General features: G+C 46.9%; 1 protein-coding gene across 1 annotated transcript in view; it reads left to right on the forward strand.

Moving 5' to 3' along the window:
* Positions 1–14,515, forward strand: part of actn3b (actinin alpha 3b) — a 28,829-nt gene that overhangs the window by 12,005 nt on the left and 2,309 nt on the right. Inside the window, 17 exon segments of the mRNA XM_030118885.1 lie at positions 4,506–4,620; positions 6,675–6,794; positions 7,217–7,303; positions 7,651–7,738; positions 7,882–7,960; positions 8,604–8,685; positions 9,140–9,308; positions 9,310–9,403; positions 9,483–9,713; positions 9,807–9,954; positions 10,527–10,677; positions 11,876–11,984; positions 12,066–12,206; positions 12,324–12,506; positions 12,792–12,926; positions 13,895–14,074; positions 14,165–14,311. Coding sequence (XP_029974745.1) covers positions 4,506–4,620; positions 6,675–6,794; positions 7,217–7,303; positions 7,651–7,738; positions 7,882–7,960; positions 8,604–8,685; positions 9,140–9,308; positions 9,310–9,403; positions 9,483–9,713; positions 9,807–9,954; positions 10,527–10,677; positions 11,876–11,984; positions 12,066–12,206; positions 12,324–12,506; positions 12,792–12,926; positions 13,895–14,074; positions 14,165–14,311 — 2,259 coding nt within the window.

Below are 14,515 nucleotides of genomic sequence, written 5' to 3' on the forward strand. Positions count from 1 at the left end.
AATTCCAAAAAGTTTTACATTTACACAGCAACGTCTTGAAAACTGTGTCCATCTAAACGATGTAGTGAGCATGCGGGGCCACAACATGGCGCTGTTGTTTGTTTTTGTGATTAAACCACACACAAACTGGGAGTGATGACACTCGAGGCAAATATTGATCTTACTGCGTGTCTACTGAGCGTGTGCAGAAGAGTTTTTTTTTTCTTCCAAAAACTGAGTTTTCTGTGTTTATACAGAAACGGAGCATTTTCAAAAAGTTGCCTTTTCCCCGTTTACACGCAGCCGGAGTGTTTTGAGGAAGTTGCGTTTTCCGTGGCTCTGAGCACCCTTGTGGTTCTTAATAACGCCTGACCTGAGGCTTGTTGACACTGGCAGTTGTTTTATTGTTTTATTGCCATTATGTCCGGTGAGACGTCGCTCGTCCCAACAGACAGACTCCTCACCCTTCCTCTTTGTGGACTGATCTCGCCGTTTGTCTCACGGAAGCGACAACACGACAGCGGAGAAGGAAATGTCATGCGCCTGAGCTCCCTCCATCACTACAACCCGCCCTCGTGCGTCACGACCTTATAGCTGAAAGACTTTTATGTGCAGCTATTATTATTGAGAGCGCGGGGTTGTGATCGGTTTATGCGTGTGCGTGACACGACCGGCCCGACAGGTGTGTGACGAAGGTAACCGTGGCGGACAGGTGTCAAAGGAGTCCACAATTCCAACCTCGCAGGGCGGGCTACTTTTACCCCAGCAGGGAGGCATAAATACCAGCGTTATATTAGGAAAAGGCTCATATACTGTATAAAGATCAGCTGGTTTATCAGAGGTGCTGCAGTTCTTCGCCCATTAGGCTTGATTACAGTTATTATGAGGCAGTAAAGGGGAAAATACTAGCTTTTTTTTCCTTTTTATTTCCCTCCTCACCTGCAGACAAGATGAATTATAAATGGGCTTTAGCACGAGAAAACAGAGGGACTGAAGTGGAGCCGGTTCCTGTGCATCAGCAGATCCGTCAGGACTTTTTATTTAAACTAACTGCACTTGAAAGAATGAGGTTATGAGCTGAAGCCGCAGCATAAACATCCCGTCCGACTCCGTCCCGGCCTTACAAAACCACTCTGACATACAGGAACAATAACCAGCTTCATAAAGTGGATTACAATAGATTTTTTTCTTTTTAAACTGCATTTCTGCCCCGTGTGTCTCCCAGGAGCGCCGTCCTGAAAGCCAGAGGCTTATTGTCTTCAGCAGTTTATGAAAGATGCAGCGAATGTTAACGCACTCCAACACAGGAGTGGAGTTTATGAATGGAACGAGAGTGGGGAAGGTTCAGTATTTAGCTTTTTTGCTGAGGACAAACACTCCAGCACCATATTCCCCCTAATTAGATCAGCCGAGTCTGATTGAAGGCGCTAATTAGTGAAAGCAGCCACTGTAGAGTTTTTGTAATTAAATCCACAAGACCGGACACCCGTGAGGCAGCGCCGGCAAAGAGCTGAGGTGTAAATTAAGACCGCCACGCAGGTTGATGTAATTATCCCTCTCATTAGCAGCAGTGTGAAGTCTGATGATTTATTCCTCTGTCGGGGGGTGTGTGGAGAGGAACGGCGCTCCGTGAGTGCAAAGAGCACCTTGACATGACTGGAATAACACTGACTTTGGGCTCATCGCAGCTGACGGGGGGCAGTGAGGGGAGTCAGCTGTGTGTGGAGGGTCGTGTGTGTGTGTCAGAGGGCTCACCTCAGCTCCAGTGTCAAGTCTTACTGTCTTTACAACGACAAGCAAAGAGTATGTCTCAGTGTTTGGAAATACCATCAGAAGAACAGTTCTTATTGTTTATCTACTGAGCAGCGAAATCCTGCCGCCGAAGGGTTCGAAAAGTTGCATTTTCAGTGGCGACCAACACTATAGTTGTGTAAAAGGATGTTTTCAGTCGAAGGCCTGAGCGCTCTCAGACCAGAGGAAACTCTGAAGCTTTTAATCTCCTGTGTTTGCAAAGTTATTTCGGCTCCTGGTTTTCCCCTCAGCGCTGCGACAGACAGCCATTATTAAGACCTCACCGATGGGAAGAGTGTGTGTGAAACGTGTGTGTGTGTGTGTGTGTGTGTGTGTGTGTGTGTCGGCTGTACGGAGGTCCAGAAACCCCGATTCCCCTGGAGGTACGACAGGCATCCAGCTGGACCACCGTGACCTCATTTTACAAGAAGGACCCGTGAAGAGGCCCCCCGGCCGGGCCGGGCCGAGCCAGACCGACAGGTGTGGACGGACGGAGGAGGAGGGAGGGGGGTGGAGGAGGGGTGACGATGCCTGGATGGAGGGTGACCTCATGCTGCCGGACTCTGCGGACCACCGCAGGCACGACGGTAACCCCAGGAGGGGAGGCCACCGCAGATCCAGACCAGGAGAGATAATCGCCTCAGCATCACAGCTATGCCAGTTAACAGTTTTCTTGTTTTTAATGCAGCTGCTCTCATCAGTGTTTCATCTCCGGTTTTTAAGAGTTTTAACAGCCCTCCCTCGACCTAGGCGAGGTGTCGCCCTCTTTTTGAAATTGTGAGCTCACATCTCATCATATTCTCAAATCCGTTCCTTCCTCCTCCTCCTCCTCCTCCTCCTCCTCCGTCTTGGACCCTTACAGTTCGCTTCAGGAATCCTGCCCTCTCAGCTGTCCGCTGGTGTCCCATGGCGATCACATTTAGCCTCCTCCTCTTCTCCCTAATTTAGTCCCCACGTTGCCCCTCCTCCTCCTCCTCCTCCTCCTCCTCCTCCTCCTGGGCCGCCTCCTTCCTCCTTCACACACCTCCTGGCCTCCTCTCCTCTGCTCTCTGGCCCGCCGGCCCGTGTGTGCGCTGGATTAGGCGTCTGTCTAAATTTGGTCATGCGTGGCGAAGGAGTCGAGCACCTGCTGGGACCCCGGCTGGTCGGACAGGCGGCCTCCGCCGCTCTCCAGACCCTTACATCGAATTACACCGGCATTCCTGTCACTCCTCTCACTTCTCCTCTTCGCCACCGCTTTGTCTACGAGGCGCCCCGACCTTCACGGCCCGATAATCGGCCCGAGGCGCCGCTCGCCCGAAAAGTGAAAACGTGTCGATTTTTGAGTTTCCGCTTCTGAAAACTTTCACATTTACACGACATGTGGTGCCAAATTTAGTTGAATCAATGCTTCCCCTTGAGAAGACATTTTATAATCAGCTATTAGTATAATTACTATCGATATGTGCAACGAATAATAACCCACATCTTACAGTTGTGCACATGATGCGTGCTTTATTATATCATCTGTGAGACGCCACAGATGTTAATTAATTCTCCTCCCGATCGGCTAATTAAATAATGGTTTTTTGCTCCGGGGAGCTCGTTTCCCCGGCCACTGCTTGTGTTTACTCCTCTCTTTAAGGGGCTCTCCACCCGTGTACGGAGGTGTAAACATCCGCCCACGCCATTATTTAACGTGCTCTGCTGTTAAGGAAAAATTTATGCTCTCACCTGCTGAGCCGAAACCTTGTTTCGCTGCTAATTTCTGCGTCTCCTGTCTGAACCTCTCTCCACCCACACTGTCATCTGCAGCCAGTTATTCTGCCTCCGCACCCCCACATCCAAAGTTTTGGCTCCGCGCTGCAGAAACTCCAGCACACAGCACACACTCTCTCTACACACACTTGAAGCTAAATGCATGAAAGCCTCTCAAAACACCATTCAGCCATTGATTTGAATGGTCTGATGGAACCGATTGAATCGTCCCCCCCCCACCCCCCCACCCACTCCGCCACCATTAGGCAGTTTTCCAGACGGACCAAAAGCGAGCACTCAGCAGCCGAGAGCCATTTACATCATCATCTGCATCTCCTGGCCGCCGCACGCCGCGCCGGTTTGCTCTCCAACGTGAACGATGTAGCCGCTGAGAGGAGCAGCGCCGAACCTAGCAAACCGCTCGACTCGGCGCTGGAACAGTACGGAGGGGAAAGGAAGTACAGACGCTTCACATTCGGACTCATGTTTCCAAATATTTTGAGGAAAATGAACCATTTTTCCATTTTTTTCTATCAGAAAAGTTTCATGTTTACATGGCAACGGCAGAAAAACGATGTAGTTATCATGTCGTGCCACTAGTGGGTGCTGTCGGGTGATGATTTTCTTTCAAGTCTCTTTTATGAAATTATCTTTAAACTATTATATGTGGATCTGTACTGCTTCACCTTCCCAAAAAGACTAGGATAGAATAAGAATCTGGGCCGGCGAGTTTACACGGCAGCCGTCAAAGCGCCGCACGCGTCAGCGAGCGGACGCGACCTCCCGGCGTCAGCAGCTGCAGTCGCAGCAAGGTCGCCGCTCCGGGCCTCGCTAAGCACTTCTGACTGCCGGGCCGGGTCCTCGGCCCACGGGCTTGTTTGTATTCGCGCGTGTGTGCGGCAGGTGAAGCCGCGGCGAGCGGCCTGTCAGTGTCTGTGAATGTACCGAGCACGCCGAGTGGCAGTAACCCTCCCTCTCTCGCTCTCTCTCTCTCTCAGACCTTCACAGCTTGGTGTAACTCCCACTTGAGAAAGGCCGGAACACAGATCGAGAACATTGAAGAGGATTTCAGAAATGGCCTCAAACTCATGCTGCTGCTGGAGGTCATATCAGGTGCAGCTCTTCACACACACACACACACACACACACACACACACACACACACAAACACACACACACACAGACACACACACACACTCATGATTGATTGTGTGAACTCCAGACTACACTTTGACACCGAACATGTGGACTCAGACTTTAAACTGGACTTGGATTAGAAGTAAATACATAAAGTAAAAGCAAAGTACATTAAAAAAAAAAACTTGCGTACCCAATTAACAATTGAGATCAAATTTTAATCACTGAAAACAAGATAGAAAACTCTTAATATATTCAAAATGAAATGATATGCAGGTGTTTATTCAGTTTCTGATTTTCAGGAAGTTGGAAGTTTTCTTGCTAAAGTGTCATAGATGTTTCTCCATCAAAAAAACATCCTCAACTGTAGGGATGTCTTCTGTAAACCAGTTTTTAGTTGATTTAGATATTTTCTGTTGCATCGTTTGGACACTTGGTGGAGCTAATGGGACGCAGGTGGCATATGTGGAGGTCATAGGTCACAGGAAGAGGAAGACACAGGTAGGAGGGAGGACAGACAGTTCTCATCAGACAGACAGCGAGGACCCAGTTGTACTTTAGTATGGTCATCTTTTGGTTTCTTCACATAAACCGGACAATTGGGCCTTTTAAATAACACGTCTGCTGTCTTATTTTTTTGTCAACAAGATAAAAAAATACTGGATCAAGGAACAAGGAAACAATCACACACTGTTCCTAAATGCTTTGTGTCTTTGTATGTACTTGCATTAATTCGGAAGTTCTAGTAAACTCCCAATAAAACAAGGTTAAAAGAGAAAAGGCTCCATTCGGTCCCACTTTATAGCTGAAGGAAAAATGCACCTGAAAAAAAAAAGAACCTTCTCTGTTGATGCATAAATGTGTTTCAACAGAAAATATTTCACAGCTATGAAAAGGCAGTTTTCCCAGAATCCGTCCTGGTTTTTTCTCACAGTAATGAATAAATCCTTCACCCACGCGTTGGTGTGTTTTGTCTTAAAACATAAAGATGGATTGGACTCTGAGTAGAGATCTAAAGCATCGAAACTACCCAATAAACACTGGAAAGTACTAAAAAGATCAGGATTCCTAATACACCTGAAAACTGCTAAATTATTGAACTTAAAGAGTTGCTTGCTGATTTGCATTTGAGTTCAAAAAAGTGCTAATAAGCTGAAATACTAAAGAGATATCAGCAGTTTGTGTTGCCGTGGCGGTAACAGGAAAAACTTTCTGCTGCGCTCATCGAACAGCTGAGAACCAGCAGTCTGATTTGAGGCCACGGCATAAAAATTCAAGGATATGAAATGTAAATTCATGGCTACTAAATACTAATTTGAGGCCATAATTTAGTTATTTGAGGCCACGAAATATAAAATTTATTCCACAAAATGTAAATTTTTGACCACTAATGACTAATTTTAGGCCACAAAATACAACTTTTTGGCCATTAAAGACTAATTTGAGGCCATTATTTACAAATTTAACAACTTAGTATACAGAGGTCATAATTTAGTAATTTGGGGCCATAAAATATAAAGTTAAGGATATGAAATGTAAATTTGTGGCCACTAAATACTGATATGAGGCCATGATATATACATTGGAGGCTACAGAATATAAATTTTTGGCTATTAAAGACTAATTTGAGGCCAAGAATTACAAATTTGAGCCATGGAAATATACATTTGTGACCATTAAATACTAATTTGAGGGCACGAAATATAAATTTAATGCTATGAAATGTAAATTTATGGCCACTAAATACTAAATTTCAGGTCACAAAATATAAAATTGAGGCAACAAAATGTACATTTTTGGCAATAAAAGACTAATGGTAGGCCAAGATTTGGTAATTTGACACCAGGAAATATAAATGCGTGTCCTGATTTTCCAGCGTGATTCCAGATTTCCTGTCTGTGGCGCTGTAGTTGTCGGTTTGAGTGTTTTTCCCACCGCCTGCAGGGGTTTCATCATGTCGTGTCGCATTACCCGCGCCTGACCGCTGCACGTTAAATAACCGGCTGACGATTTGGCCTGGTGCCTTCCAGGTGAGAGGCTGCCCAAACCCGACAAAGGCAAGATGCGTTTCCACAAGATCGCCAACGTGAACAAAGCTCTGGACTTCATCTGCAGCAAAGGCGTGAAGCTGGTGTCTATCGGTGCTGAGGGTGAGTTTCCCAGAATGCCCTCCGCTCCTTCCTTTGATGAACATACCAAGGTCACAGTGTGGAGGACTCGCAGGATTGACTCCGGCCTGCTTTTGAGCTCCAGATGGCTGGAATTTGACAGCATCGGAGAGGAGGCGGCCGTGACGGGAAAGTAAAGGAGCCAGAAGACACAGGAGTTTGAAGTTACTCTAAAACTGAGAGTAAAAGACGTCCTGTCCCGAGAACAGCTGTGAATCGTTAATATTCCATTAGATAAAACATCAGGATCAACATGATCAGTCATATTTTTATTAAAGTGCTGGAAAAGCTGTGAAACGTCCTGGAGAAAGACTTCAGGGGAAGTTTGGAAATGTTCTTGTGCATGAGCTTCAGTATTTTAATTTGACATTTACTTCATGTGCATTTTGTGTGTGTGTGTGTAGAAATTGTGGACGGTAATGTGAAGATGACCCTCGGTATGATCTGGACCATCATCCTGCGTTTCGCCATCCAGGACATCTCTGTGGAAGGTACGACCGCCGGACGTCAACTGAACCGCTTTCATTTCATGTTATTAACCAAATTGATTCATTTCATTCACCGTTATTCATACATTCATATTATATCAACACAACATGAGCAGGAATATTCCTGTTTTTGTTAAAATCTCCTTTTTTTCCCACCAATGTTGTATTTTTGTATAAAAGCTTTTTGTTTTTATAACCACCTTTTTAAATATTTTTATAACCATCTTTTTAAGTATTTTTTTCCCTCATCTGATGCGTCACCTTGATGGTTTCCCATCCTCCCTCAGCATTGTTTGAATTAAATGTGTGCGTGTGTGTGTGTGTGTGTGTGTGTGTGTGTGTGTCCGCAGAGACCTCTGCTAAGGAGGGTCTGCTGCTGTGGTGCCAGAGGAAGACTGCCCCCTACAGGAACGTCAACGTGCAGAACTTCCACATCAGGTGGGCCTGCAACGCCGAGCTGTGGCGCGCACGGAGAACTGCAATCCTCTGCTCTCCTCAATATTTCCTCTCCTTTCTGAATGCCTGTCCTTGCTCTCCTTCCTTCCTGCTTCCGCCTTTCCTCTCTGCTCTCCTGGACTCAGCTGGAAGGACGGCCTGGCCCTGTGCGCCCTCATCCACAGACACAGACCGGACCTCATCGACTACTCCAAACTGAGAAAGGTCCACCGTCCTTCCCTCCTTTTCTCTTCTGGATTGTCTTTCTTCAGCCTGCTGCTCATTTCAAACTAATTTTTTCCATTTCTAAGCTGCACTTTTACTGCTTTTCTGTTCTCAAAGTAACTGCATTTTACTGTAAATGACAGCAGCCTTATTTCTAGATTGAAATAAAGAGGAGTTAAGTGAAATAGTAACTGTCGGTGCCAAAGCTAACAGTCAGTCCTTTGTCAGATTTGATGAGCGATGAGTGATAAGCCCCAGCTAATATTTGTTATTATTAATGGTAATAAATTCCAAATGCATTGACTTGTGGATAAATTATGATGATTTTTTAATTTTGTTTGCAGCTTAAAATCGCAAAAAAAGTCAGCCAGTGCAACAAGAGAGAAAGGAGCAGATATTCAGCAGGCACGACTTTCATGTTTATTTCCAGCTCCTGCCAAAACCATCAGTTATCAGCGATCTCGTGCACACTCCATTTTGTTTCCCGTCTCGCGTTCTGGACCATTACTGCGTCGCCTCGGGGCGAATCTGCAGCTCCCTGCCAAAAATCCTGCGTGCAGGTCTGACCGGTGAATGTGTGTGTGTGTGTGTGTGTGTGTGTGTGTGTGTGTGTGTGTGTGTGTGTGTGTACGTGCATCTGCAGGACGACCCCATCGGAAACCTGAACACTGCCTTCGACGTGGCCGAGAAGTTCCTGGACATCCCCAAGATGCTGGACGCTGAAGGTGAGGCCGAGCGAGACGACGCACGACGGCAGACGGAGCGAGGACGGGCGTCCCGTTTCCGCCTCAGATCCGACCATCTGCACGACGAGCGCCACGCATTTTAAAATCACTCCGACAGCTGTGACCTCCGAAACACGACGGCTGGGAGGAAAACGTCCTGGAATGACTCATGAATCTGATTCTAACTTTGTTTTTTTGCACCACGGGTTTACAGAAACAAGGAAATATGCTGCAGAATATCCATATACAGACTTCCTGATGGATGTAATAAGTGTTAAATATAACCAATATTAAAAAAAAACCAGGTAACTAGAAGTAGTTGTATCACCCCTGAAGAGTTAAGCACGGTAGAGGAACCATCATGCTGCAGGGCTGCAGGAGTCAGATGTATGCAAGTGTGTGTATGTAGAGATAGTGACACACACACACATCTTTCCCCCCCCTCCTCCTCCAGATATTGTGAACACACCCAAACCTGACGAGAAGGCCATCATGACCTACGTGTCGTGTTTCTACCACGCCTTCGCCGGAGCCGAGCAGGTAACGCCGGCTTCCCGTTCAGACGTTCCACGCTTTCCTGCTCCCCCCGCGCCGCGTTCTGACTGCCGCTCCCCCTCCCCCTCAGGCCGAGACGGCCGCCAACCGCATCTGCAAAGTGCTGGCCGTCAACCAGGAGAACGAGAAGCTGATGGAGGAGTACGAGAAGCTGGCCAGCGAGGTGAGAAACCGCCGCTCGCCCGCTCCGCCACGTCTTCGTTCGGTGACGTTCAGCAATGAAGCTGTAACTGCCGCCGCAGCTGCTGGAGTGGATCCGCCGCACCATCCCCTGGCTGGAGAACCGCACGGCCGAGCAGACCATGCGCGCCATGCAGCAGAAGCTGGAGGACTTCCGCGACTACCGCCGCATCCACAAGCCGCCGCGCGTGCAGGAGAAGTGCCAGCTGGAGATCAACTTCAACACCCTGCAGACCAAGCTGAGGCTCAGCAACAGGCCCGCCTTCATGCCCTCCGAGGGCAAGATGGTGTCGGTGAGCGGCCGTCCGAAGCCAGGGCCGTCGGACCCGACCGGCGAAGAGCGCTTCGATGGCTGACGCCGTCCCGTCTCCTCCGCTCTCCTCCAGGACATCGCCAACGCCTGGAAGGGCCTGGAGCAGGTGGAGAAGGGCTACGAGGAGTGGCTGCTGACCGAGATCCGCCGCCTGGAGAGGCTCGACCACCTGGCCGAGAAGTTCAAGCAGAAGTGCGCCATGCACGAGTCCTGGACCTCAGGTACGGGCCGGAGAGGGCGCCGGCTCAGAACCGGAAGGAAGAGGCGGGATTTACATGTTTAAGAAACGATCGCATTCGATGGAGTTGAGTTTTCCTCCAGTAGTACTTAAAAAATATCAAAAGATAATAATTAAAAAAATAGATGCGATTCAGAACGCAGCAAATAAATTGTAAATAAAACATTTTTTTGCGTGAAATATTTAAAAAAATGAATAGATAACCTCTCATTTTAAAGTATTTTCAAGCTATAATCCATGAAAATGTGAGGTTTTTTTTGTCAGTTTTACAATTTATTGAAATTAAATGCATCTCGTGGATCAATTGGGCCACGATTTCAAAACCCTTGAGAGGATGACAGCAGTCTGCACAAATTCAGAGAGGAATTCATGTGAGTTAAAAAAATAAAATGAAATAAAAGTCCAGCCTTCAGAAGAGAACCAAGGTGAATAACAAGAAACTGATCTATATTATAAATGTAAATGGGAATCCAGTGATGAATGAAACGTTGGAGGAAGTGTACCGACAGTGTGTGTGTGTGTGTGTGTGTGTGTGTGTGTGTGTGTGTGTTCCAGGTAAGGAGGACCTCCTGTCCCAGAAGGACTACGAGTCGGCCTCCCTGATGGAGATCCGGGCCCTGATGAGGAAGCACGAGGCCTTCGAGAGCGACCTGGCCGCCCACCAGGACCGCGTGGAGCAGATCGCCGCCATCGCCCAGGAGCTCAAGTAACGTCTCCTCTCCCTCTAAAATTCCACGAAATTCCAACAGAGCGCCACTTTGTGTGCGGGAAAGTGTGAATAGATGGAAAAATGCAGATGAACAAAGGTGCAACAGATGAGCGGAAGGCATATTAATGAATGGAGATGAAAGAGAAAGAGCAGAAACCTCTGATCTGAAGTGATTTTTTTTATTCCTCACGACTCCGCCGGGCCGATCTCAGACTCTCTCTTTGATGTTTGGCGCTCCTCGGCACCTCCGCGGCTGAATATGCATGGGCGCCACGCGTAATATATCATTCAGCACTTCAAAAAGCGCAAATCACGCCCTCAGTAGCGAAGTGTTCTCAGACGACCCTCAGTCGCTGCAAGGTGTGAGAGCCGTCAGATACTCTCACACGTCTGCAGATATTTGAGAAAGAGAGAGGAAATAGGAGCATTTCTTATATTTAAAAAAATAGTTTAATAATATTCAAAAGAGCCGGAATATTTCTGCTGTGTTGACTCTGGTTTGCCTCCATCAGATTAAACCAACAGAACGTTAATTAGTTTCATATTTTTCCGTTTTATGGAGTTGAATTACATCTCATCTTCAGCAAACGGGAGAAAGCGATCGCTTCGAGAGGAAATGTGTGAGAGAATCTTCCAGTTTCCACGTCACGAATGTCAGAATTTTAGCAGTAAAGGAAGAAGAAGCTGAAGGGAAAAGGCACCTTGACTCAAATTACTCCAGGAGAAAAGGCAATCGGAAGACTTCAAAAGCTTCAAGACGATTGGAAATCTATATTTGATGCTTTTTCTGAGGCTGTGACCGAAATGTAGAAATAAGAGATTTGCATGAAGACGCTGCCCTTGGATGGAGCTAAAGCAGGGTTGTCTAACATAAGGCCTGTGGGTCAAAACTGGCCTGGAAGAGGCTCCAATTTGGCCCAGAAAACCACCAAGATGAATAAAAATGTCAAAAGAAAACACTGATTTTTTGAACAGATTTCTTCACAACACGACATTCAGACCCGAACTGAGATATCGGCGATGCTGCCATGAAAGATGGCTGTGTAAGAGTTTAAAAACACCCATAATGCAACAGCTGGAGGAGCGGTTTTTCACTGTATTTTACAGCAGAAGGTTTCACTCCTGGTGATCTTTATTCTTTCACTGCTGCTTGATAAAAATCCAGATCTAACGATCCGCGTGTCCCCCCCTGCAGCGAGCTGGATTACCACGACGCCGCCACAGTCAACGCCCGCTGCCAGGGCATCTGTGACCAGTGGGACAACCTGGGCACCCTCACCCAGAAGAGGAGGGACGCGCTGGAGGTCAGAACACGTTCTGAAGCTAAAAATAAACAGGCGATAAGATCAGGTTTTCAGGAGCGTCTTGTGTTTCTGCGGGCGCAGCGCGTGGAGAAGCTGTGGGAGACCATCGACCAGCTGTACCTGGAGTTCGCCAAGAGGGCGGCGCCCTTCAACAACTGGATGGACGGAGCCGTTGAGGACCTCCAGGACATGTTCATCGTCCACAGCATCGAGGAGATCCAGGTAAGATCGACGCGCTGCTGGCACGCTGGACGATTTGGAATTTAATTATAAATAAATCATGGAAGTTCTGGGAAAACGAGGGAATTTGAAATGTTTTTCCTCCTTCTCCCCGATCAGAGTCTGATCACAGCTCACGACCAGTTCAAGGCCACCCTGCCCGAAGCCGACAAGGAGCGCATGGCCACCATGGGCATCCACAACGAGATCCTGAAGATCGCCCAGACCTACGGCATCAAGCTGTCGGGAATCAACCCGTACACCAACCTCAGCCCCCAGGACATCAGCACCAAGTGGGACACGGTGAGTCGGACCAGCGGCCCCGCGAGCCGAGCCGCCGGCTCCCCGGGGGGGAAATCAAAATAACTGCACAGGACAATCTGTCGCTGCAGTGGGAGCCAGAGGAGCGGCCCGGCGGGCCATCTGTGCAGGAGAAGAAAATAGAGCTTCTTCTCAGGGAGATAACTGCAGACTGATGCAAGAAATCAATATAAAAAGAAATAACGTGGGCGGCTAGAGGAGCTGTTTCATTAAAACACTTTTTTTTTCCGGGTGTTTCCGTGGCTGTGATGGCGGCGGCTGCTGCAGGTGAAGCACCTGGTGCCCCTCAGAGACCAAATGCTCCAGGAGGAGGTGGCCAGGCAGCAGGCCAACGAGCGGCTGAGGCGCCAGTTCGCTGCCCAGGCCAACATCATCGGACCCTGGATCCAAACCAAGATGGAGGTACGGCAACGCTCACGTTTTCCTAAACACGTCGGCTCGAGGCGGCGTCTGAATCCACAAAATGTTAAAAAAAAAAAAAAATAAGATGTAAAACGTTTTTGGAACAAATCACATTTAATACAGCTGACGTTCACTCAAAGTAAATACCAGATTTATTCAGAAAATATAAAATGTGATTTTCTTTATTACCGCTTGATTAACTAAAAGTGTAGATTTTAGATTTTGTGTCTTTAAAAGTGTAAAAATGAATGAAAAAGAAACTGTTTCAATCCTCAGCCATGTTTTCAGTTGAGATTCACTCAGCGTTTGTGTGAAATAATGAAACTAAATTAAAACGAAATGTTTACAAAGTTTCTACAATCAGACAAGAAAAACATCAAAATCAGCAGAGTAAATGTAACTTGATTCAAACTAGCTGTAGATAACTATCAATACATAGTTGCCTTTTAATCTTTCAACATCCTGCTCAGCATTCTGTTAGAGAAACTGTTGACGCACTTTTAAAGTTTCAAAGAATTTTCCTTTAACTGTTCGAAGACTGCAAACAGTTTACTTTATATCCATTTGCAAGAAAAAAAGAAACATTTATTACATTTTTATTTAATAATATGTCTCAAAAGTAGCAGGAAACATTTTTCAATGAGGGCCACTTTTATATGAAATGATAGAAAAAATACTATGTAACATGAAATTGTATCTTCTTAAAAGAAATACAAGAAGACACGAAAACATGTAAAGCTAAATTAAAGAAAATCTAAAATCTTGTAAACATTACAAAAGGTTTGTATTATTTTGATGAAAATTTAAAAAATGTAAATAGGATTATGTAAAATGTAACCGTAAAGCTAAATATAGTCAGAAATCAAGCAGCAAAACCCTGTTAGTAAAGATGAAATGAGGCCTGAACCCTGAGCAGCGGTTCATAAAGAGAGAGGCTTTAGTTTCTGAGGCTGTGACCGTGCGTGCAGGAGATCAGCCACGTCTCGGTGGACATCGCCGGCTCTCTGGAGGAGCAGATGAACAGCCTGAAGCAGTACGAGCAGAACATCATCAACTACAAATCCAACATCGACAAGCTGGAGGGCGACCACCAGCTGAGCCAGGAGTCGCTCATCTTCGACAACAAGCACACCAACTACACCATGGAGGTAAGCCCCGCCCCCTTGTCCTCCTCCAACCTGACCCCGTCTGCCCCGAGCTGACCCCCGCCTGTCCGCCCCCCCGCCCGCCTGCCGCAGCACATCCGCGTGGGCTGGGAGCAGCTGCTCACCACCATCGCCAGAACCATCAACGAGGTGGAGAACCAGATCCTGACCCGCGACGCCAAGGGCATCAGCCAGGAGCAGCTCAACGAGTTCAGAGCCTCCTTCAACCACTTCGACAGGGTGAGGCGCCTCGCACACACACACACACACACTGCAAAATTCAGAAATAATAGTGAAAAAAAGGTGAGATAATTATCAACACTATAGTCATTTTAAGCTGAGGCTGAATCAGAATGTCGGTTTTTTTGTCTTGAATTCAGACATTTTCACTGTAATTCTTTCAAGATTTCCACACTTTTAATTGGATACAAGATAAAATAATCA

Source organism: Salarias fasciatus, chromosome 3, assembly GCF_902148845.1.
Source record: "Salarias fasciatus chromosome 3, fSalaFa1.1, whole genome shotgun sequence".
NCBI lineage: Eukaryota > Metazoa > Chordata > Actinopteri > Blenniiformes > Blenniidae > Salarias > Salarias fasciatus.